This window comes from Rhincodon typus, chromosome 10, assembly GCF_021869965.1.
Source record: "Rhincodon typus isolate 14 chromosome 10, sRhiTyp1.1, whole genome shotgun sequence".
Classification (NCBI taxonomy): Eukaryota; Metazoa; Chordata; class Chondrichthyes; order Orectolobiformes; family Rhincodontidae; genus Rhincodon; species Rhincodon typus.
The window spans coordinates 31,837,977-31,863,320 of record NC_063341.1 but is presented as its reverse complement, the minus strand read 5'-3'; the positions used below and the strand labels follow the sequence as shown (position 1 = coordinate 31,863,320).

General features: G+C 38.2%; 1 protein-coding gene across 5 annotated transcripts; it reads right to left on the bottom strand.

The window, feature by feature from the left end:
• Positions 1-1,783: 1,783 nt before the first annotated feature.
• Positions 1,784-21,721, bottom strand: dynlt5 (dynein light chain Tctex-type family member 5). 5 transcript variants are annotated; one of them, XM_048602150.1, is made up of 6 exons: positions 19,560-19,614; positions 18,463-18,519; positions 16,054-16,178; positions 10,600-10,691; positions 8,349-8,473; positions 1,784-3,508 (listed from the first exon to the last, which is right to left on the bottom strand). In XM_048602150.1, the coding sequence occupies exons 2-6, from the start codon at positions 18,487-18,489 to the stop codon at positions 3,305-3,307; spliced, it is 573 nt and encodes a 190-aa protein (XP_048458107.1). In that variant the 5' UTR covers positions 18,490-18,519; positions 19,560-19,614; the 3' UTR covers positions 1,784-3,304. The 5 variants fall into 5 exon arrangements, with proteins under 5 accessions (XP_048458107.1, XP_048458109.1, XP_020379953.1 ...); XM_048602152.1 differs by lacking the exons at positions 18,463-18,519; positions 19,560-19,614 and adding an exon at positions 21,673-21,721; XM_020524364.2 differs by lacking the exon at positions 18,463-18,519 and having other exon boundaries at positions 19,560-19,660.
• Between the last annotated feature and the right edge of the window lie 3,623 nt (positions 21,722-25,344).

Here is a 25,344-nt window from a genome sequence, read left to right as displayed (position 1 = left end):
TGCACCTTGTTGTCTCGGATTCTCCAGCATCTGCAGTTCCTACTATCTAAGAAGTATATATGGCTTGGCATCAGAAGTGCGATGGGCCAAGTGCTGGAAAACGGGATTAGAATAGTTAGATGGTTGTTGCTGATCAGCACAAACTCGATTATGAGGAAAAGGCAAATGTTTGGCACAAAGTCAGAATGCTGAGAAAGCTGGTGCAGACATAAGGGGCTGAATGGCCTCTTTCTGCACTATAACAATTCTGCAATTGTGATTCTCTATCTTTCACATCCATTGTTAAGAAAGCAAGCCTATTTGGTTTGGCGTGGTATTCAAATGACATGATGAGAAAACATTGCAATGCTGTTTAAAGAGTTTTCTTGATGACTCAGTATGCAATTGTGGTACAGAATCCAGGGAGACTCCAAGGTCCATTCCTCATCTGTACCAAGTAAGCTGACCTTAGCTCAGGGGCGAGGGAATACTGCTATTTGCTTTCTCTGCTAAGGAGGAAACCAAAGTGAAGCCTTGCAATTCGGAATGATGCCTGTTGTAAAAAGTGCACCTGTGAGTGCAGAGCATACAAACAATTCCACCAAACCTGGTCAACTTAGGAAAGTGCTATCAATGCCCATGGACCAGTATTCAAATACACAATTCCTTCAGCGGAGAAAGATGACAATGGAACAGAAAGATTTTGAAATAACTAACTCCATCTCACTAAAGCAACGGTCCCAAAGTTTACTTTATTACAGTCCACAGTTGCCTCCCTCCCATTGTCCCCCTTGGCACCACTTTCCTCCTAACCACCCCTCTCCCTCTCATCATCTTTCTCCCACTCTCTGATTAATCCATTGGCTGCCTCTCTCGAATCTGGAGTGCCTGGAGCTGCCTTTCTGTTGCTCATAACTTCACCCCTGCCACCACTCTCCCTCTTGCAGCTGGTAGGATCTTGCAACTACTCCTTAATGGATTTGTCAGGGTGGTGGTGAGGGGGGCATTGCAGTCAGACAGGGGGCCTCTGCCCCAATTGTTCACAATGGACAGGTCAATAGATGACCTTCGCAAACCAATACCCATAATAGAAAACTAATGCCCAGTTAAGCACCTCTGCCTACTGCTATTAACCCAGTGATGTGTGGGGCTTCTCACGCAGGCAGCATGATAAGCAATCCTTAAATTTGTTTTCAGGACCCCCAGGGCAGCCCTTCATTCAAATGCACACATTTTTGCGAATGATGGATCCAGCATCAGAAAGGATAAAGGGTGCAGCTGAGAGCCAGTCCCTGTCTTCGCTAGTGTGACCCCCTCCTTCCCACTATTGCTCACGAGTGCCTGGGCTCCTCCTTGATTCACAGGATCAACTGAGTGTAGTACCAACAGCAACAGTCACCACCTCTACATATTTAGCAGAAGCTCCTCACAGAATGTGGTACTTATTCCCTCCCAAGATTTGTTGATTCTGGAGAAGATTAGTCAGCTTGTTGAGTAAGAGAGTGACAGGCTTTCTTGAGAAGAGGCAATGTGGAACCTTGCCAGCTCTCTACCAGTAGCCTCCATATGATTCTGTCCCGTTCCTCTCCCTCTTACCATCAAAATCCTTGATTCTCCCACCTAAACCTTTCCAGCTCACTTCCTCTCTCCTGTGCCCCTGTGAAAATGAGGAGCGGGAAACAGAAAGCAAGCAGGTGGGAGAGAGGAAGCAAGTAAAAGGTAAAGTAGGAAGAGTTAATAAGCTATTAAACACAATAACTCTGTGCACCGCATAGTTTCTTTTAAAATTTGTTTTATTCACCAAGATACCAGTCTGAAGAAAGAAATCATTAATCAGACCACAAAAAATGATAAAAGATTTCCAATGTCCTAAATCAGCTCTCACCAAGTCTCTTGTGAACAGCACTGCTGAAAATAATTGAAGATGCAAGTTTGATAATCAGTTTCTACCAGAGCATTCTATGGCTAGATTCGATGACTTAATTAAGTGATTTATATGTTATTATAGCTTGGAAACATATCTGATGCACATTTAAAACACACAGTTGAAATGTTTCTAATTTGGAATTCAACGTTTGCAATGAAGCAATTCAATAATTTATTACCTTTTTGAATTGTAATGTTATGAATGAATTTTAGGTCAAAAATCACATTATATTTAACAATGAGACTATAAAGGTTCTTCAGCATACAAATTAATTATTTGTTGTGTAGTATTAGCTCACCAACAGGCCAAGTCAATGGAGATCCACAATTCCAAATGATACCCTTCTTGGAAAAGAATGCTCTAAGAATAAACTGCATACAAAAATGGTAATAATCAAATATGTGCCTGCGATTCTTTACACAATGAACTATCTATTTTAATTATACTGCCAGTTAATTCTAGATGAGAGGAAGGGGACAAAAATTATGAATGGGATCAATAGTTGTTCAAGTGCATTGAGAGAGGTCCTCAAACTCTCAGATGAGCACATAAGAAGAAGAATGAAGCTGACACACACTAGTTTAGTGGTGACAGAATATTGTGCCATTAGAAACACTATTTTGGATGAGAGATTAAATCAAGGTTCTGTCTGTCATCTTGGTAGACAAAATAACCAATAGCACGTTTAGAAAAAGAGCAGGGGACTTCAAGGTGTTGAATTTAGCACCGAGGGGTAAAGGCATCAGAGGATACAGTGGAAAAGCAGGAACAGGCTATTGAGTCGATGATCAGCAATGATCATAATGAATGGCAGAACAGGCTCAAAGGGCCAAACAATCTACTCCTGCTCCTAGTTTCTGAATTATCCCTAATGTCCTGGCCAATATTTATCCCATAGTATCACAAAATAAATAATCTTCACTATTAATTACATTCCTGTCTACTGTGTGCAAATTAGTTGCAGAACTTTCCACAAAACTTCAAAAAGGACTTAATTGGCTGGAAAGCACTTTGGTCTGCTTAGTTGCTGTGAAGGCACTATTAAAAAGTATAAAGCTTTCTTTATTTTTCTTTATCAATTAGGCTTGTTCAGTTGCTTATATGCAAGCTAGGAAAGCTCTACATTCAAATATCATTTTCTTCCCTTCCTTTGCTAGCAAGAAAAGAAAACAAGTCTAAATCCCAGTTGTTTAATATCCCACAGTCAGGACAAGATTGTTGGAAGTCCACTGACACCTACAAATGGGGACAGACAGATTGAAGTGGTCTCCAGCCTGTGCTGAATGTCACTGATATTAAATAGCATATGTATGATTTCTTTCCTTCTGAAAGGATCTTGGAGTAGAAACTTAATATTTAGGACTATTGCAATTTTTCATTATATCATACAGGCACATTTCACTCAAAGTACACTGCAAAAACATTAGCAACAGCAAAGAGAGACTGGTTACAGAAGGAGAAAGACGAAAACGTGTCCGTATTGGAATTCCAAAGACAGCGGCTGCCGATGCGGATACTCTGTTCATTCAGCTGTCCAATATGGATTAAAACAATTATCTTGTATCGTGGAATCATGAGATCCTTTACACGGGCTTTTATCACCTAGAAATGACAAGTATTCATTAAATACATATATATTCTTTTACTCTACATGCAATAATCCCTTCTCAACAACAGATGATTAGCCCATTGCAAGGTGTACATAATAGCAACGCCTAAAAGCTTCAATTCCATAGAGTTTTTTCAAGGATATGTGAGCCTGTTCAATTGCCCCTTTCATTATGCATCACAGGGCATGTCTTTTCCAAGGTTTTTCCAGTTTGATCTTTAAGTGCCGTACTAAAAGACTTCAACTGTCTCGATCATTGAAAGTGGGAAGTGGAAAGTGGGTTTTTGACAAACTTTTTTAGTCTGCTTGCCTTAAAAGATATTTCTCAAAAATTAAAGGACAGGTTTCAACAAAACTATAGTACAAGGAAAAGCCAAATGGTTTTTGGTGAATGTGCATATCCATAATTGGAATTTACTTAAGAGAATTCATCAGTTAATTTACCAGTGTATACAAGTCAAATTGACAATTATTTGTAGGAATATAGGAGGGTTATTTTATTTATAATCATAGATAGGGTCATAGAGACATTCAACACAGAAACAGACCCTTTGGTCCAACTTGTCCATGCTGACAAGATATCCTAAATAAATCCAGACCCCTTTGCCAGCATTTGGCCCATATCCTTATAAACCCTTCCTATTCATATACCCATCCAGGTACCTTTTAAATGTTGTAATTGTACCAGCCTCCACCACTTCCTCTGGCAGCTCATTCCATACACGCACCCACCCTCTGCATGAAATAATTGCCCTTTAGGTCGCTTTTAAACCTTTCCCCTCATTCTAGAGGGTGTCGAGATTTGGACTCCCCCTATCCCGGGGTAAAATCCTTGTCTATTTACCCTATCCATGCCCTCATGATTTTGTAAACCTCTAAAAGCTCACCCCTCACGCTCCAAGGAAAATAGCCCCAGTTTATTCAGCCTTTCCTTATAGCCCAAACTCTCCCACCCTAGCTACAACCTCATAAATCTTTTAGTATGTTAACTTATTTTAAAAACGGTCCAGATTGAATCAGCTATTGTGCTACAATTTATCTCAGCTGAGAAAATATGTTCACAGTTTTTTAGATGCAAATTGGCCAGAAGCCTGTGAGATCGAAGCTCTTAATAAAAAGATTTGTTTTCCTCAGCTTTGATGGTTCAGAACAAAGTTCAGATAGGGAAAAAGCTTCAAGGTGAGCTGTATAATTGTAGTAAGGTTCAGTTAGCACAATGTTCCAGAGGTATGTGCTCAACTTATTGCTCTCCATCTAGTTTTCAATTAGATTGTTCTTTGTGACTTTTCATTTTTAAGACTATGAAATAACAGTACCATTCTGTTGCCTCTTGGCATAGACAAATGCAGAAATCTGACGAGTGACAAAATCAATTTTGCAATGCCTCACATGCACATCCATTGCACCATGAAGTTTTCTTCTTCTGTGAAATTCCAAGTATACTATTTACGTTTCTGTCTTTATTGCACTAAAATTAAGAACCATCATTATGCTTCTTACTCCAATACATTCTTTTCTTGATTATCAACATTGTACAACTCTTGTGTTTACTTGTATGATAAAACAGGCTTTCAAAACCTGTCTTTCTATTACTTAACTATCAATGCAGTTAGTCTCCCAAAGTTTTTAACCACGGTGGTATCAGTTGCCCAAGTCTTATGCTCGAGTCCATCAATTTAATTTACAATAGCCGAACAGCTTGACAATAAACATCAAAGATGTTCAATGGGAAGCATTAAATCTTCTATTTCTTGGCATTTAGTGACTTTAAGAAAGAAGAACAGAGAGAAAAGAGGAGGATTTGAGGATTATTTCAATAAATTAAACTAAAGCAACACTTCACTGATGAAAAAGATTCTGATTTCTGCAATCCCTCAAGATTTTAATGCAGAGATATGTCGACTTTGGATGAATGTCATTGGTGGTCAATAGAGAACCTTATTTTTCCTGAAGTTGTTTCTTTTCTCTTAACTTTAGCAAAAACTTACCAATGATCTATTGCATCTCCTAGAAGAGCAAGTACCTTAATTTTCTCCCACGCATGTAAAGATCCTGCAGGCAACAAATGATGCTTACTTTGGATCATCAAAGAAGAAATCTCCAACATGATTTTCTGAAGATGCAATTACTTGCAGCTCCACCATCCCTTTCCCTTCCCTCTACAGCAAGAGATGTCAAAATCTTGTGTATGAGACTATCTATTTCTTGCCAGTTTGAGCTGAGCTTTGCAAAATGTTGTACTGTGGTTTGTCACTGTTCTTGTAAGGGTCCCAAATGAAATGATATTGGAGTAGGGTGTAGGCTTTAATTTCATTTCTGTGGGCTGGGTTCAAACCCAATTCTCAGAGCTCAACAAAAAGGTGCATTAATTTAGCTGTAATTTGGAGAAGCTAAACAATCTGAAAGAAAAAAAAACTTCCATTTCGATTGCACAAAATTGTCTATGTATAGTAATAGGTTCGCAAATTGTCAGTGATTGAATGGCTTGAGGTTGCAGTGACCCATCCACAGGAAATGGAAAATACTGAAATAAATGAAAAGCTCCTTCATCTAGAAAAGATAATAAAAATAAAGCTACAGTGCTGCCAGTTCCAGTGAATACCATTATGATATGAATGAGTTTATTGGTTTTATTTATTGCAAATTAGCAATTCAAAAACTTTTTCAGCTCAAAGATATTTTTTTCAACTCGAAGTAACTGTTCATTTTCAGACATTAATTCTGTGCACCTTTCTAACCATATGCGTCCATCTAGTCATGTCCTAAACCCATCTTTATGACTTACTTCAGTACCCTTCCCCAAGATCCTATTCCATAAATTATCACCTTTGACTTTCTAAGTTTATGCTTTATCCACTATCAGGACTACATATTTAAGAACTTACCTAGGAGAAACTGGCAGATTTTAAACTCTTTGAACAGTCCCCGGAGTGAAAAGGGATTTTAACCATGTAAAATATTGGAAATGAGGCCAGATTAATGTATGCCATAGCTTACCTGCTCTTTGTTGGAATTCAAGTGGCTTGCAAAGCTTTCAAAGAGATAAGAGCTTGGGTTTATGGCCTTATTTACTGGAAAAAAAAACTGGCTTTGAAGGACTATGGGCCTCTGTGCTATGGGTTGCCTATTTTGGACTTAGGAATTCTGTTTGATGGATCCAGTCACTCCTGAAACTTTTCACCTCAAATCCTGCTCTCAGCAGAAATTCTTGAGAAGCTGATAGACAGAAATACTGGTATTTGGAAAATCTAACTTGTAAAAGTAGACAGAGACCACCCATCAAAATCTCAAATCAGAGTTGACAATCAGAACTGGCTAGCTATCGACAATTCGGCTCCATTGAAAGAAAATCCAATAGAAGGGCTTTTGTGATGCAGTGGCAGCGTCCCTACCTTCGAGTCAGTAGGCCCGGGTTCAAGTTCCACATTCCACCTGCTCCAGAGATATGTAACAACAACTATGCATGGGTTGATTAGAAAATATGAAGGAAACCCAGTGAACATGAGAAGTTACCACATTCTACTGTTTCAAGAACCTCAGCCCATAGGGGTTTATTTACCCTTGTTAGACTATGTGGGAATAACAGTATCATTTGAATTCTTAAATCATAGCATAGGTGTTGGTCAGCTGCTTTAAGAATAACATTTTTTAAGATGAATAAACAGATTATTGAGTTTATTAATAGAAACCTGGTGAATTTTATTCTGGATAGTAATACAAGAGAGAAGCAATTAGCCACTTTGGTGCTGGAACTAGCAAATTTATACCAATGGTGCATTGATGAATTGTGGTGCTTGATTATCAGTGCACTCTGCTGACACAGTTGCAGCACCAAGAGTGCAAAAGAAAATCCTCCTTTTGTGCTATGTAGCAGCTCTGAAATCTGGACCCATCTTTGTTATTTGCTACATTACTCATTCCAGGTCAATAATATGCTGCTACTTCAGTACAGTAACTACAGCTACAATTTTCAAGATTGTATTCTGTTAGTTGGATACCTACTTTCATAATGAAGAGAATACAACTTTGTAGCTGGTTTGCTAGTTCACAGACGTTTCATCACGCTGCTGGGTAACCTCCATCAGTGCAGCCTCCGATGAAGCGCTGTTGTGTTTTCCCGCCTGGTATTTAAAAACTCTGGGGTCCGTTGGAATTGATTACCTCATTTCCAGTATCTCTTCGCAGTGGTCTATATATAGGGTCTAATTCTACGTATTTATTGAGGGCCTTCTCGGTGGAGACCCAGGCCTCCAGGAATTCCCGTGCTTGTCTCTGTTTGGCCTGTCCTAGGATCCTGGTGTTGTCCCAATGAAACTGGTGGTTCTCCTTATCTGTGAATGGAGACGAGTGAGTACTGGTCGCATCTTTTTGTTGCTACGTATGGACAGGCCAAACAGAGACAAACACGGGAATTCCTGGAGGCCTGGGTCTCCACCGAGAAGGCCCTCAATAAACACGTAGAATTAGACCCTATATATAGACCACTGCGAAGAGATACTGGAAATGAGGTAATCAATTCCAACGGACCCCAGAGTTTTTAAATACCAGGCGGGAAAACACAACAGCGCTTCATCGGAGGCTGCACTGATGGAGGTTACCCAGCAGGGTAGCGAAACGTCTGTGAACTAACAGACCACCTTGGCGAGCGAACCAACCACAGCATCCACAACCCGAGCTACAAATCTACTCAAGAACCTTAGAATACAACTTTTATTGATATGATATTGTGCTTCATAGTGATGTCTGTTTTCTCAACATTTGGCAAAGATGGAATGTGGAGTAAAGCAAGGAGGAACGTTTAAGTAGAGAAGCGTATTTTTAAGTTCAACTTACTTCTGAAATGGTCTTTGTCATTTGCCTGCAGAGTTCAGGCTCATATTTCTCCTCCTGCAAGTAGCTTGGCAGGACATCTTTGAGAATACTATTCACAGTAGCCCCTGGGAAATATTTGGTAGGATCTGGAAGCAGGTATAACTTCTTTAAAATAATTTAAAAACTAGGATTGGTAACCAATACCAAGTACATAATTGATATTAAAACTTATAAAGAAGAAGAAAGTCTCAGAAGCAAAATTTGTTCAAACTATCCTACATCTATGGAAAATAGTAACGGCAATAACACTAATAAAATTTTCACATGGAATTTGGGTCACAATTCAAGCCTGTATGCCCTTCATTTACATTCTTAGCAACCATGAATGCCAAGGGCATCTGAGGATTCCAGGTTTTCAGTGCTGCTACAACTAAACTGAGAAGGGCTATGGGTGATAGACAGTTAGAAATGCAAATATCAATACCCAAAAAAAAAGGTTAGAGACAACATCACAAAATCACTCCCTCTGTCACCTGCTTTGTTACCCTCCTAAAACCCCACTTACCTTACCTTCTCTTAGTAGTGGTCAGAAAGGCCTAAAGACATATAAACCACAGAATTGGATATTTGCAGCTGAAAACCTAGTCATTGTTTCAGCGCCAATCCTCTCTGCTGCTGGCTGCAAGGATTCTTGGTTTCATCCATGCTGTTCAGTTAGGAAGATGCCTGGCCCCTCACTTGACAATCTGACCAAAGTTAAGTGGGCAATTTGTTCTCTGCTCTGTGGCAGAAATAGGAATTCCACCATAGATCAGAAGATTTGGACTAGTACCTTTCCTGACAGCCAAAAATCTCCTTTCTGGCTATAACAGAACTGTTATGCTGCAGAAGCAGCCAACCTATCCTATCTATGATGGCGCTCTGAACAAACATTATGGCTTGATGCGGATTTCCTGCCTTTTGCCCCCCAGAACTCTGCACATTGAACTGAAAAAGAGAACAAATAATCATCTAATGTCCTCTCGAATGCATCAATTGAATATACTTCCACTACACTTTCAGGCAGTCCTCCCAGAACCTAACTACTCATTTTGAGTAAAAGCTTTTTCTGCCATTGCATTTCTTCCTTTGCAAATGAAACTTCAAAGCTGTGCCCACTTGTTCTCTATACTTTCAAGAATGGGAACAGTTTCCCTCTAACCACTCTGCCCAGATACTTCATGACTTTAATAATTTTTAATCTCCTATTCACCTTCCGCTATCCAAGGAAAACAGATTGGAAGAATTGGCACTATCTTCGTAAATGAAGTTTCTCATCCTTGGAACTTCTTCCACACTCTCTCTAATGCATTCATATCATTCCTGAAGTGTGACACTAAAACTATACATAATACTCCAATTTAGGTCTAACTAGTCTATTATACAAGTTCAGAAAAAAAAACATTGGTATTGTGAAGCGTGCAACAATAAATAAATAATGTACACTATATAACTCTTTTCTCCACCTGACCTGACACCTTTAATGACTTTACATGGGCATACATAGGATCTTCTACCCTTGCACAGTCTTTACTTTAAACTGCTCCTCCATGTTGTTTCTAACAAAAAAATGTTATCATCTCATACTTCTGTTTAAAATACCTAAAAATAACACTTTAACCTATTTTGATACTATACATATAATAACTTGGTGCAGCTAAAGGTAACTGAAACAAATTCAGGTGACTCGAAGTACAAAGTATTTGATAGGAGAAATAAGGCAACTGCATTAATACATTTCCCATAGATCATGCACTCTCCAAGAACACAAATACAAAAGTTTTTGCCACATTTAAAGAGATTATTTCTGATGGTAACAATCTCTTTAGAAAGAACTTGTTAATACAAGGAACACAATCACCAGATCTTTCGATTGATATTGTACTTAAACATGGATTCGTTGCAAAAGACATTTTGTGATTACATTTGGTTTGTTAATTTATACAAGACAAACAGCAAATGCATTAAACTTGAAACAAGTCTGAATTGGAATGGCTGAAATCCTGAAAGAATGCTATATAGTTCCTTGGTATAGTTATCATTCAATCTTTTCCACGACGTCTAGTTAATAGCTTGCCCCTATTAGACTATGAAGTCAACAGAGTTCAAATTATGAAATCTCATTTAACATAAACATGTAGTTTTCATTAAAACTTTCCAAAATAATTGTCAATTTTTGCTTTTGCATCATTAAATTATGAAAAGCCCAAGAACTTGAAAAGCCTGAACTCACGTAACTGATACGTGTTTTCCATTTGTAGCGTGGGCCGTGGAATATCATCGTGATGACCTGGATCATCCATATAGGACACAGTGCTCATGGAGCTATTTAAAAAAAAAAGACAGACAGACAGTCTACAAGTTAAATACGGATTAAGTTAACTTTTTATTTTCAGATGTGCTATTCAGAAACAATGACCATTTTGAATTTGTTGACTAAATATGACAAGAAACAATATGAAGCCAATACTGCACTTCAGGTCTCTCATAGTTGATAGTCTAACCTGAACCAAATATAGCCTCTCAGACTATTTTTTCACCTATCAAAGATGATGAAATGATGGTAGTGTCTACAACAAAAATTTATTTGAAGAAATCTAATGGCATGCTAAACCAGGTCTCCATATCTGTAATGTTACAAGGTTTAGATCAAATGAAATGCCAATTGCTTGTCCATGTTGGTTTTTGCAGTATACACAAATGCTAAGATTGAGCAAAAAAAAAAAAGTGTGCATTGCAAAATAGTTATGACACTGCTTCAAAATCTTAGCCAGGATTGACAGCACTGGGTGGGTAGGTAGGATGGTGTTCTCTTGATTTATCTGGCCTGGCGGCGGCAGGGGTGGTGAGGGGGGAGGAGACGGTGGAATGGTGCTTTTTCATCAAAAACCAGTTAGGTTTCATAGTAAATTAGCAAAGTCTCCTTTACATGTCATTTCATGGCCAACTGTCCTACATGACAGACATGAAGGTTTTCTGAAAGTAGAACACAACCAAGTGTTCAAGATAACCATTAAAAGCATCATGCAAACAGAATCAGGCATAATTGAGTTTGAGATACGTAGAGAAAGATGGCAAGGAACAGGGGTTTTGCGCAAAATAATACAGGGAGCGGGACTTAAATGGCTGGAATAGTATACCAGAAGGTTACAGATAATGCTACAGTTAGACAGTTGGGGGGTGGTGGCTTGAAGAGTGGGAGAAATAATGGATGACTAAAAATCTCAAATTTGAGGCATGGGTGGGACAAAAGTGAAACATACATTACTGCAGATATTATAGGTCACCATGTGGAATGAGCTAATTCAAGTGTGACAAATAAAAACAAACCAAACAATCAAACAAGTTTCATTAGTAAATTGACCGAGACAGGACTGGAAGATGGAAAATGTTACAGATGGAAATCTATATTCATTTTTTCCTAACAAAGACGAATGCCCAAAGCTTAGCTCAGAGTCAAATAGAATGAAGATGTAAACAGTTTGGTGCAACAAGAAAGAGTGATGGTGTTGATAATAAGGACAAAGCCTTAGATCAGTGGTGGACATGTTGTTGGAGGGGATTTTGAGGGACAGGTTTTCCATACATTTGGAAAAGCAGGTCTGATTAGGGAAGAGTCAACATTGTTTATACGAACTTTGGCCAGGTATTCGACAAAATTCTGCATGGTAGACTGGGTAGTAAGGTTACAGCACATGGGATCCAGGGGGAGCTAGCTTGAAATTGGCTTCCAGGTAGTGGACTGAGGGTAGTGGTAGAGGGTTGCTTTTCAGACTGGAGGTCTGTGACTGGTAGTGCGTGCGCTCGTCTGCCTCTCCCTCTCTCCCCCTCTCTCTGCCCACACATGCCCGCGCCCCTCTCTCTGGGTTTCTGGGAGAGGAGACATACACAGTAAATAATAAACCCTTGGCTAACCCAGGAAGTAGTTTGGCTCCTATTATAGCATTCTAACTCAATGAAGTCAGATTGAATGAATGTTCTAATTTACATTAGGACTTTAATGTTCTACAGTTACACAATGTTCCAATTTAACTTTTAACTGTTACAATATGTTCTGTTTACATCACAGGTAGCAAAGTCACCACATCGAATTTAGCATTGAATTTAGTCTAGCTGAACATAATTGAGAAATGGTTTGGATATCCCTAGGAAATGACAAGAATATCACAATCCAAATAGTCTTTGCTATATTCACAATTATGAAGATCCTAAGGACTAAACCAAAAAAAAAAACAGGATGTGTAAAGTCAATTTAGTACTTCCAAGCTCATCACTTCAGTTCATTAACTCCCTCATCACCACATCTAATTGCACTTTAATTCTACAACTTTTCTTGGTAAATATTTACAAACATTTATTATTCTGGAGGATATTTTTCCTGACGTTCATTCTAAATTCACTTCTGTTAACATCTGCTGCCCATTTAGCACGGTAATGTTCCAAATAAGTTTGCAATAAAACAAAATTGCAAGCTACCAGAGTAATGAGGGACAGCTACCTTCTGTTAAAGGCATTTTAATAAACAAAACACTTACATTTTCTATTTAAATCAATTCAATTAGAGGGGAAGCCAGTGCGAAGTAGTGACAGGATAGCTGATTATAATGTGCAGCATGTGTCTTGGCTGACTTTGAAATATAATAAAATCTTAACCTGTTCATACATTTTCAATGCAATACATAATGCATTGAGAGTCCCACAGCAGTCAAGGGACAGAATTTCAGGCAAGGATAAACTGTTGTTGCCCCTCATTTAATCTACCTCATACAATTAGTAACTCAGGTCATAAAAATCCAATCGATGATCTGGCTATTAAAACTTAAACATGTAAAGCTGTAGAGAGCGTGCTGACTTCTTTAAATGGAAACATCCACGGACTTACAGACAAATATTAATTTTCTGCCACAGGAAAGCTGTTTCAAATGACTGGAGCATTGCTCAGGTATTCCAGAATCAGTGAGAGATTCATCATTTACTAAAACCCAAAACTCAGTGAATAAGAGATGCTGTGTGGTTGCAATTAGTCTAACAACTTGATATTCATTTCGATTGAAGACAAAGTATAAAACAGGCTGTCATTTTCCAATTGTCAGTTTTATATATTTTTAATTTCAATGTTCAGATATATGATAACACACCTCAAATAGGTGGGACTTGAACCTGGACCTTCTTCCTCAGGTGGGACACTACCTCTTGTGGCACAAGAGTCTTCAATTGTCAACTTTATGCTACTGCTAAAGACAAATGTAACCTTCATTTCTGAGCATCATAGGTGTTTCAGTGATACATTATAAGATGATGTATGAATTAGGCACTGAACAGAACTGCAGGGTTACCTAAATTGTGGATTGTGACCCCAGATTTTAGGGTTGCAAGCATAGAAACAGATATGGCAGTCAGAGCTCTGACTGAAACTATGTCTGGCCCCTTTGAAGTAAAGCTCTCTGTCTATTCCTGCTGTGCTGTGGAGTCGTGTATAATTGCAGAAGAGGTAACTGCTGTAGGTATTGCTGCTGTTCCTGCTCCTCATGGATTCAGGTTAAGGTGTGTAAGTAGCTCCTATGCTGCACTGAAGGATGACAATGAAGTTAAGATGTTAATGAGAATATTCAATAGACTTGAAAAAAATCCAAAAAGTTGAAATTGACACTCAAAAGTAGTGATTTCAGACTCTTTTGGAACACATTCTGCAAGCTCAGATCTTTCACACTAAGTTAAGCTTAGCAATTCAATTCTTTGCCATCTTTCCCAGTATTCCAATTTTGTTAATAAATCACTTCCAATGTGGCATTGAGGAGATGATGATGGGGTAGTGGTAATGTCTCTGCATCGGTAATCCCAAACTGCTGCAAGGTTCTGTCCATTTGTTTTTGAACAAAGAAACTGGTTTCTTCTGCTATATTCCTGTGTCATAGGACACCTTGTTGCTAGGAAACAGGCTAATCTTTCCTTTTTTACCCTTATTTCCTAAAACACGGAACTATATACCTCATGACTTTTTCTAAATTAAAGGCCTCATTTAAATGCATGTAAACATATTTCAAAACAAACCACCACCACTCTAATAGCTCCAAAATGATATTAAAACTAGGTCTCCCTTTCATAACCTGCACAATAACTTCTAGAAGAAAATTCACCACTATCTTCTTAAAAGGCATCTAGTGCTGGGCAATAAATGCTAGCCCAGCCAGGGATTCTCATGTCTCTTGAATTAATTAAAAGAAAATAAAAGTTATACTCAGTTCTTTCCATGTTAAAACACAATTTTGCAAATAATGATAGTAATAAATACATATTAGTAACCTACACACAGATAAAATGGAAATGTGTGACCGTCGTTTATTATATAAATACTGAGGATAAGGAACACTCAATATTTCTATATCTTGCCATCCCATACCAATGTTATTACTACCAAAGATCCTCGTCTCATATCAACTCTTCTTGCTACGTTTTGGTTCCAATTCATCTCACTCCGTGGTCTTGCTGACTAGCTTCCCCTGCCTGGCAGACAGTGACCCAAGGATCTGTTAGTCTGACAGCCCACATTTTCCATCTTACTGCTTGCACACCCACCATCTTTCCTCCAATATGCCAAAAAAAAAACCCACCCAATCCACAATGTTTAATAGTATAACTCCTGCCCACCTGTCTTGTTTCATGGGCACCCGCAAGGGAAAAGTTAGAAGCGTTATGGAGAACTCTCCAATTGCCAAGATGAATAAGATTCCAACATCACTCAAGGGGTTCAATACTATCCAGGACAAAAGCAACATGCCTGCTTGAATAACTTTAAAATTCATTCTCCCTAGCGTTGCCACACAGTGGTGCCAATGTGTGCTAAATACTACAACAAAACCACCATCACTCCTTCCAAAGCACATTCCAAATCTGTGACCTCTATCACTCGAAAGACAAGGGTAGTAGATGCATGGGACACCAGCATATTACCCTACAAGCCACACAGCATCTACATTTGGAACGATATCACTGTTATTTCACTGCAGCTGAGTCAAAATCCTGGAACTCCCTCACTAGCAGCATTATGGGTGTTCCTTGTCAGATGAACTGCAACAATTTAAGAAGGCAGCTCAACACCACTTTCTCAAGGACAATTAAGTATGGGCAATAAAAATGTCAGCTTATGGCCTCTATTCATAAGGAAAAAATAAAAATTAGAATATAACTAATATTAAATACTGACAATTAAGTGATTCAAACTCCAAAACACAAATGTGGTTATGTCATGTCATGTCATGTCACCAAATCTAACTTATTCAAATCAGTAATATTATCAAGGTAATTGATTTACTCTGCAGAAAGTCTGTCTAATACCACGTAAGTAGCACCATGGGAGTTTGGTTCATCTACTTTCCTCTGCCTTTCATGGATGTTACACTCAAGTGTAACAGAAACTTCTGCATCACACTTCAAAGAAATGACATAAAGGATTGTTTGATCTGTGGCTGTTTAGTGTTTATTTAATAGGAATGATTTGGCTTTAACACAACATATCTATACTTGTGTACAATGAAAATTTGAAGAATTTAACATTTTCCAGCAACATGTTTCAGAGTTATTTACTGCCAAAGCCTGAAGACACCCTGTTTCACGAGGCGTGTGAGCAAAGAGAGAAAAATAAAGTCACTATTCAGCATCAATAAATATTTTAAATAAGATCACTCACTCCTGTTGTTTTCGCCTGCTTTCCTTTGCTTTGACATCATAGCTGCTGAGTGAAGAAAAGCTACCAGTCTTCCTCAGTAAGCGAGCAGCTTTGTCTTTTGCAATGTCAGACATTCTGATGTTTTCCTAGAGGTAGAAGACATGTCAAGTATTATGCATCTTTTTTTAAAAACATTCTTTTTTTTTTCCCAAACAAAGATAGCAACAACTCAAACTTAAAAACCATGCTGGAAGTGAATTGCTACGTTTAGCCCATCTACAAAGATGTGAAAAGTAAATGTGGTGACAGAATATTCAGAAAGAGACCCCCAAAAAATAACATAAGAAATATGTTAGGAAAAAGGGTTATCATGAGCTATATAAATCTCTTGAAAATTTGTCACTGGGGATTAATCTGCGTTAATATTTACAGGTAAAGAAAGGTTAACAAATAGAAATCAATAAAACTTAAGGTTGAATCGGCAAAGGAAATTGGCCAAACTTAACATAGGTAAAATAAAAGTAATGAAGAAAGCAACAGCAAATATAGTGACCAACCAGATGGCTTCCACCCATGGATTTAAAAGGAAATAGATGAGAATAACTGCAACTGCCTTAACTTTAACTTTCTAAAGTCCTCGCAGTTTGGGAAGGATAAGGGTGAACACTTTGAAACTTTTTAGTTAAACAGAGAATCAGGTTTGCAAGGCAAATTCAATGGAATTTCTTTTGCAGAGGTGAATAAATTAATAGACAGCAAGTGCCTACAGAGATTATTTATATAGATTCCTGAAAGGCCTTTAACAAAGGCCAAACAAAACACTTAGAGTTAGAGATAACAAAGTGTACAGCTGGATGAACACAGCAGGCCAAGCAGCATCATCCAGCTCTACACTTTGTCATCTCAGATTCTCCAGCAACTGCAGTTTCTCCTATCTCTGAAAAAACTTAATTAAAGTTGAAATCCATGGATTTGGAACCAAGCATTGCCCTTGTTAAGGAATTGGCTGGAGCTGAGAGGCAGAATGTAAGGATAATCGACAGATACTTTAACGTTCGGGACATGTCTGTTGATATTTGACAAAGGTGTGTTGGGGTCTCAACTTACCTTGATTACTTTAGACGATGGAAAAGAGAAAGTCCCATATCCAATTTGCCAATGACACTAAGACAGCGAGTATTGCAAACAAAGCACTGTAAGTGAAGCATGAAGTGGAAAGACATATTGCTAGATTTAATGAATGAGAAAGCTGTGGCCATTTGATTTCAATGTAGGAAAATGCAAGTGAATACATTTTGAAACTAAAATTATAGGACAAGAGACTTTTTAAAATGGTGAAAAGGTAAAAGCAAAGAATGCCCAGCGACCTCAGGGATCCAGGTTTTGATACATCAATCATTAAAATCTCATGACCGGCTACAGAAAATAATTAAGAAGTTAATGGAATGCTGGTCTTTATGTCCAGATATTAGAATACAACAGAATCATGTTAGAGATAGACACATTCAGTGTTAGACTATTTCTGGAATACCATGTGCAGTTGTGGCCACCACACTTCAGGAAGGAAATATCGATCTTGACAGGATTGCAGCATGATTTAACCAGAACTATACCTGGATTCCATACAAGTTATGAAAAGTGATTGCACTGCCTGGAATTTAGAAGGTTAAGCATGATTTGATTGATGCTTTCAAGTTAAGAAGAGAATAGATAGGGTACATATTGAAACATTATATTTGCCAGTTGGGCAATCTAGGACTAGGTGGCAATCCAAAAATTAAAGACAAGTCTTTCAGATGTGAAAGAGGAACAGAAAAAGGGTAGAAGTGGTTTGGAACTGTCTTCTGTAAAACAGCGATTGATATGGTCAACCGTTAATTTTAAATCTCAGATTCTGAAGTTGGGCAAATTGAGTTATATTGGAGATCAGCCATAATCTCACTGAATAACTGAAAAGGCTCCAAGAGGTTAAGTGGTCTCCTCCTGTTCCTACATTGCCAAATGACTGTGACCAATTGTTAATGCTGGCAGGAAACCAGGTGTAAATTTGCTGTATAACTGTTCAATCCAGCTGCTGGGTGGACCCGGTTGGCTTTTATAAACTTGGCAACATTACTTGTGTGAATAGAGCGGGTTGCACAAGATCCAGGTGGCAGCTATAATTCCCTGTACCTTGGCAAATTTCATAATTTGCCAATTCAAGGTAGCAGCACTGTAAGGCAGTTAGAAGCAGGAACCTTGGCTGATATTTCTCCTCCTCCATCTGAGGGAATACTGATGCAAATGATTGAGGCAACTGTTCTCCTGGCAGACATTAATTTAGCACAGCTGAGAAAATAAATTGGAGATCTGCTTGTCCGTTTAACATCAGTGGAGAGGGACTTTCAATATAAGTTATCCCTCCAGTACTCAAAAGTACCTTCCACTTACAATTGGAGGAATCCAACTTTGTTCCATGGTCTCTCTCAAGGGTCCATTGCTTTGTGTCTAAAGAATTGTCAGAAAATTACCTACATTTACATCAAATCCAAAACAGTCACAAGGCCACACTCAAAAAGACTGCACAGGAATCAGAAAAATAATGAAATTTAAGGGAAGAGAAAAAAATGATTAGCTTAATTTCTAAATAGAATTCTTTTTACCAAAAGCAAAGTTTATGGATGATTGGACAATGTTGTAAGTGTATCAAAAATGTACTGGGATTTCTCCAGTTATTTTTGGTACATGGAACTGAATTCAAAATTCTTGAATAAGACAAGGACTAAATCCATTATAAAAGGACCAATTTTCTAGGTTAGTTAAAACAATAGGAGAGTTTAATTTTGCTCCCCTAGAATCAAATGCATTTCTAGCTGCTTAAAAAAAATATTTCAGTTTAGAGAAAGATTTTCGTTCCAGTAATAGACTTTTGGCAATAAAATCAAGTGCTAACCTATTCCAGAGTTAACACGGGGTACTTTCCTATTTCCACTAAAAACGAATTTTCTCATTATTAAAGAAGCAGAGGAAATGCAAAACACAGAATTTAGAAGAATTTCATCAATGGGGTTGATGCAACACAGTTAAATATTTAGAAAACAACAAAGTGCTTTGCCAAACTTTTTAAAATATGCTTATTTAAATTTGTATGTTGCAAATTTAAACAAACTTTTGAGGGGCTAGGGTTCTCTTAGGAACTGTTGTTGAGTTAACGATTACAAATGTTGGGACCACAAGGTTTAGCTAGTGGTAAGTAACGCAGATTAGTTTAATCAGAACAACAGCTCAAAATTACCTGTTGCTTAAATATAAGAAGAAAAATTGTAGTATTTACGCAAACTAACTATGCCAGTTGAAGGCGAAGCTGAGAAATTACAGCTTTACTCTTCCATACAATTAATTAGCCTCCAGTTTTTCCCCTCTCGTTGCTAAGGGCAGGTGAATGAAATCAATTACTAACATTTAAATAATCTGTCTCCAGTTTTACAATCTACCAAAAAAAAACTATTGCATTTAAATGTGAATTCTGCCACCAAAAGAAAACTTACAAAAAATTACGAACAACTCGAACCTTCTGTTTATTTGTCCAAAGCTGCCCCTGGCAACGTACTGGAATCTCAATTACAGGAAACAGAAAATACAAGCCAGAGAGACTCTCATCATTCAACCAATCCTAGCCGCCCTAAATTGATATTCGTGCGAAATAACCAATTGAAATTACACCTTCCCCGTCTAGTCCCGCCATTTAACCAGTTTCAACCAATAAGAATCTCACTGTTTTAACTTTCCTTAAAACCCTATTTAATAAAGTACGGCGCAAATTTGTACGTGCAAGGTCTTCAGCTCTGAATTGGCCTCATGTATTGCAAAGCAATGTCAAGACTCGAAAGACCAAAAGGGAGTAAAAACAATTTTCAATGTTAGATTATAGAATAGAGCAGCAAACGACATACATTAGAGATAAGACAATGTAGAATTTTTCAGCTGTCTCATCCAATATCTATGCTCACTTTCAATTAATTTTCGTCTATATCTATATCTATCCATAATGCTGTTGGACAGGTCAGATTAAATAAGTTTACAAACAAAAGTGATAATTAAACCACCAATTTGTTTTCTATATTGGAGAATTTGCTGAACATATTTTCATCCCTGAGATTACATTTGAGAACTTTTACAATTCAAATGAATGAATGCTCCAGAATAGTAAAATATAATACTCAGTTTTCACTTTGCCATTAGTGACATTAATCTTAAAAGCTCAGCAAGAATCATTTATATAGCTCAAGAATCCTATTTATACAATTTCAAAAGATTTATCTATTACATGTGTATGTATATAGCACGTTTCCTTTAAAATTTTAGTGTTCAAATTCTGTGCAACTCTTATAATAGATACATTTATTCTAACACTTTGCTTCTCCCCCATGATTATTCTGCATCCATGACTTCAGTGACTTTTGCAGTGACATGTCTGCATGTCAGCACCCTGAGATCTTTTGCTCAGTTGAAGGTGCTGTGTAATTACAAGTTTTAAATGTCACACATCTCAGTGAAGAAAAAGTTTATGTTTATGAACTATTACAATAAGAATAATTGGCCATTTCTACCATTTGATCTTGGCCCGAATTCAGATAACTGAAAAGCAAACTTAAAATTCTATGTGTTTTAGCTTCCTCTATTCAACAACACATGGGTCTCAAATTCTACAAGTTCACAAGTGAGCTCTCTTAGCCCACTCAAATCCAAGGCCTACATTTTATCTGTAACTATTCTGATAAATCACTATATTACATCACTTATCCTCAAAGGAAAATACATTTGCATTATATATTACATGGTGTCATGTTTCTGCTCCCAAACAGTATGGTGTGGTATATAACTTATACAGGTGATACTTCAAAAGGCTAGTTTTATTGGGCTTTGCAACTTTGGAGAATTCAACAGTTTCACCTTATTTGTAATTTTTTATGAATTATTCTGCTGGTGCTAAAAATTGCATTTAAATTCAATAGTTTTCATTTTTGGAGAAACTAAGATTCAAGACCATGTCATAGGCCTGAATATGATAAATAGTAAGCATAAGAGTTACAAGCTTTTTTCACTGGAAAGAGGATAATTACTGAAACAAACACACAAATTGTACCCAAGGCAATCCAAAATATTTATATTTTATGGAAAATTGCTGTAACATTTTCATGTTGCAGATATAGCATGTACTTATTTACATATAACTATTCTCAATGGATCTGGTAAGTGGGAGATTTCTATTGTTAATATTACCAGAAATCTGTAAAGCTTGCTTACAAATCATGAGTCTATGCATAGCCTGTAATTGCAGGTTCTGGCCACAGGGTGTTACTGTGCCATCAGTTTTTCAGCCTCTGAACTGCGCCTGCCTCTTACAACTAGCATTATTTTAATATCAGCAAGTAACTTTGATTTAAATATCACGTATGTTTTTCAGTTTGTTAAATCCCATTTGCTAATTTCAGTCCTTTACATTCACTTCTCCTGGACAACCTACACGTTCTCATTCCTTAAAATATAAAGATTTAAACACTTGGGTTTGCTGTGAGTGAACTGAAAACTGATGAGGCACTGTCTCTAGATCCAAACTAACTGAACAACTGCTAATAACAGACTTTGCCTTCCACCCACCGTGATTCAGTCTGATTGATTAACTTGCTGAACACAGGCTGATTGTGGCTCTGAATGAGGGAAGCTAGCCAGGCCTATCCATATGCTTATGTAGGTCTTTTACTTCATTAATGACCTCTTAAGTGCCACTCATGATCTAATCTGTTCATGAATACCATCTGCCTCTGTTTCCATCACTGACACTGTGTTAGATTAATTTCATGTCTCACTGTGACTTCTTTTTCAATCCTGTGCACTCCAAGTTGCCCCATCTTTTTGTTGCTTCTTTGCTCTGCTCATGTTTTGAATGTGGACTCTTTTTCTCCTGTTTCACTCCTTCCAAACCTGTTTATTCCATGTTTTTTAAAAAAATGCAGAATACCAAGGATGCTACAAATCTGAAATATGAACTGAAAATGCTGGAAATACTCAGCAGATGAGGTAGCACCTGTGGAGAGAACCACAGTTAAAGTTCCAGTAGGTTTTCCTAATTGATAAAAGATGGAAGTATCCCAGGATTATTGCATTATCCATGTCATATGCTCTTCTAATTTCCCCATTTGTGATTTGTATGTTACTAAGACTATCATAGGACCTATACATGACACCTGCTGCTTTCTCCCCTTTTATTGCTTATCAACACCCATACCGATTCTGGGTCTAAGGTAATGGATAAACAAAGGTTCATTAGAACTAAGATGAAGTTTCACACCTCTAATATATAATACTTGGTGGAATATTGATGAGACAGTTGAGCAGACAGTTAGTTGGACTCTGATATGGTCTCTTATTGGAGGTATATGTGCTTTCACTACCTCTTGTTAGTAATAGTTAATATGCCCAACAGCTAATTTTTCTGTATATTGGTGCTGTTATGTAATAAGCCACATTTTGTTATCAAAGTGAAGACATTTATTCTGAGAATTATTAATGGTCCATCCTCATCCACAGAGTACTAAGCACTTCCTCGAATAGTTTTGAAAGCAGGACTGATGGCAGCACTCTACTCCAACCACAAACCAATAGCGACTGCCATCACATCATATTTAAGGTTCCTGAGTAGATTTGTAGCTCGGGTTATGGATGCTGTTTTTGGTTCAACGGATACCCGAACAACTGGATGAGACGATGCCTATCACACAAACAACAACAGGAAGATACTGCATGCCCGAATACACTCATCACTCTATCATGCATCAAGAACATATCTGAACTGACTATAAGACTCCTATGACCATTGGGTATCAGAGTAGCACACAAACCCACACCAACCCTATGCCAACTGCTAACTTGAACCAAAGACCCCTTACCCAATATGGACAGAACCAATGTAATATACAAAATTCCATGTAAGGACTGCGACAAATGTTACATTGGACAGACAGACAGGAAGAAAATTTGCCACAAGAGTACATGAACACCAACTAGCAAAAAAAAGACACGACCAATACTCACTCATCTCCATTCACATGGATAAGGAGAACCACTAGTTTGATTGGGACAACACCAGGATCCTAGGATAGGCCAAACATGGGAATTCCTAGAGGTCTGGTTCTCCACCAAGAAGGCCATTAACAAACACGTAGAACTAGACCCTAGATATACACAATTGCGGAGGAAAACTGGAAATGAGGTAATCAAATCCAACGGACCCCAGAGTTTAAATACCAGGCGGGAAAACACAACAGCGCTTCATCGGAGGTTGCACTGATGATGTTACCCAGAAGGGTAATGGAACGTCTGTGAACTAACAAACCAGCTTGGTGAGCGAACCAACCACAGCATCACATCATATTAGAATATTGTGACAACAGTGGACTTTTTGTCACTGTGATAACAAATTTCCTGGGTTGCAATCCTTTCTCATTCCTGCCTTAATTCATCCTTTATTACTAGTGCTAACCTGTCACCTTTTCCATTTTTGCATGTCTTCTAAAAAATAGTCTTGAAAGCTCTTCCCCAAGCTGAATCATGCTATAACCATATCATCAAACCCTTTTATCTCTACTGGTAGAATGTAGTCACGGTGTTGTATCTCCCGATACCAGGTTGGAAAGTAGGAACAAAGTGATGCAGGTCTCCAGCATGCATCTATCCAAAGAGTGAAAGTGATATGTGTGGATAGCCAATCACATGCTGGGCCAGGAGTGCTGCAAATCACCTGACATGAGGGATGCCGTTGGCACTGTTTTTGAAAAGCTGCCAGATCAGTACTCAGCGTATAAAAGGCCCTGGTAATGGAAGGTTCCTATGGATGGGTAAGGAGCTTCATTAACAAGGACAAATAAGTGTAAGACAAATTGTGAACATATGTCAAGAACATTCCATTGAGTAACTATGAGGTTAAACCAAATTTTCACTTAAAAGTCTCTTATCAAGAATTGTTACAGAGTGGACATAAGACAACTCCTCTCACTTCTTGGGTCCCTCCATGTAATTCAGGATCATAGAAATAATAATTTCCTTCCGATAGCCAGAAGAAGCCATTCTGTTTGACTGAAAATACCATGCCACAGGTCACGGCAGAGGTGAGAAGGTAAGGTGTTCATCATTGTGAATGACTGCAGTATTAGAAGATGAATGGCCTACTCGAACCCTGGTCATCTTGTGTGCCCTGTGCACCTCGTCAGCTGTTCAGATCTCAGGCAAAACCCTCTTTCCCTCTCTGCAGATCTCTCTTGCTCCTTAGATTACAGTGCAGGCACATGAGTTGAACCGTAGATACAAGCAGCCATTCTTGGATGAGAGAAAGTACTGCATTGAAGTCATTTTCTCAGCTAGTGTAACTTGTTATTCATACTGGATAAATATATACTGTTATACATACAATTAATACATAGAATCTGGATTCTCACATGGAGAGTGTTTTGAACTGAACTCACACCAGAAGGGGAGAGGGCCGCACCTGTGGTCGATAATTGAGAGTTTAGTAATTCAGGATCTAATTGTGTGTGTTTTTCTTAGGAAAACTGACTGGCTTGCCTCATGCCATCCCCTTTGATGTTGAAAGGACCAGACTCAGAGGGCACACCATCAAATTATTCCCTTGCTCCAAACACCAGTGCAGACACATAGACCCTGGTGAGTAGACATGTGGGTAACAGTTCTTGTTCACATTCTTTTGAGCACCACACTGTGTTGGGTGAATGCAGAAGATATAGAAGCTGTTACATCTGGGGCCACTATTAGTTGGCGGACTGCCAGAAACCAGGCCAATACTGTGGCCCAAACTAATCTGATGAGGGTTAGGCTCAGCCTGCTGGAGACTAGCAGGAAAGAATCTGATGGAGCTGCCTGAGATATTGTACAGATAAGTATAGGCAATGGGGGATTGCATCCGGGCCATGGTCTCTGCCATTTCTCAGTTGGGTGAGTGCATCGTTCCCTCCACAGTGAGACAGTCCTTGAAAATCTTCAACATGGTTGCCCAACTTCAGTGGGTGAGGTTAACCTCTGTAAAGAGTTATCTATTTGTGTCATCAATTCATCCATCTGATTGCACAACTGCTTTGAGCATTCATTTATAGTATCTTTAATAATACTTTTCCCTGATGAATTCTTACTTGTTTAAATCTAATAACCATTGTTAAAACTCTCTGCGCCATCCTAGCACAACCTGTTTGATTTTACTCGAATCAATACACCACTCTATGGCCTGGAATTTTCGCCTACAGCATTTCAGGAAACAAGAAA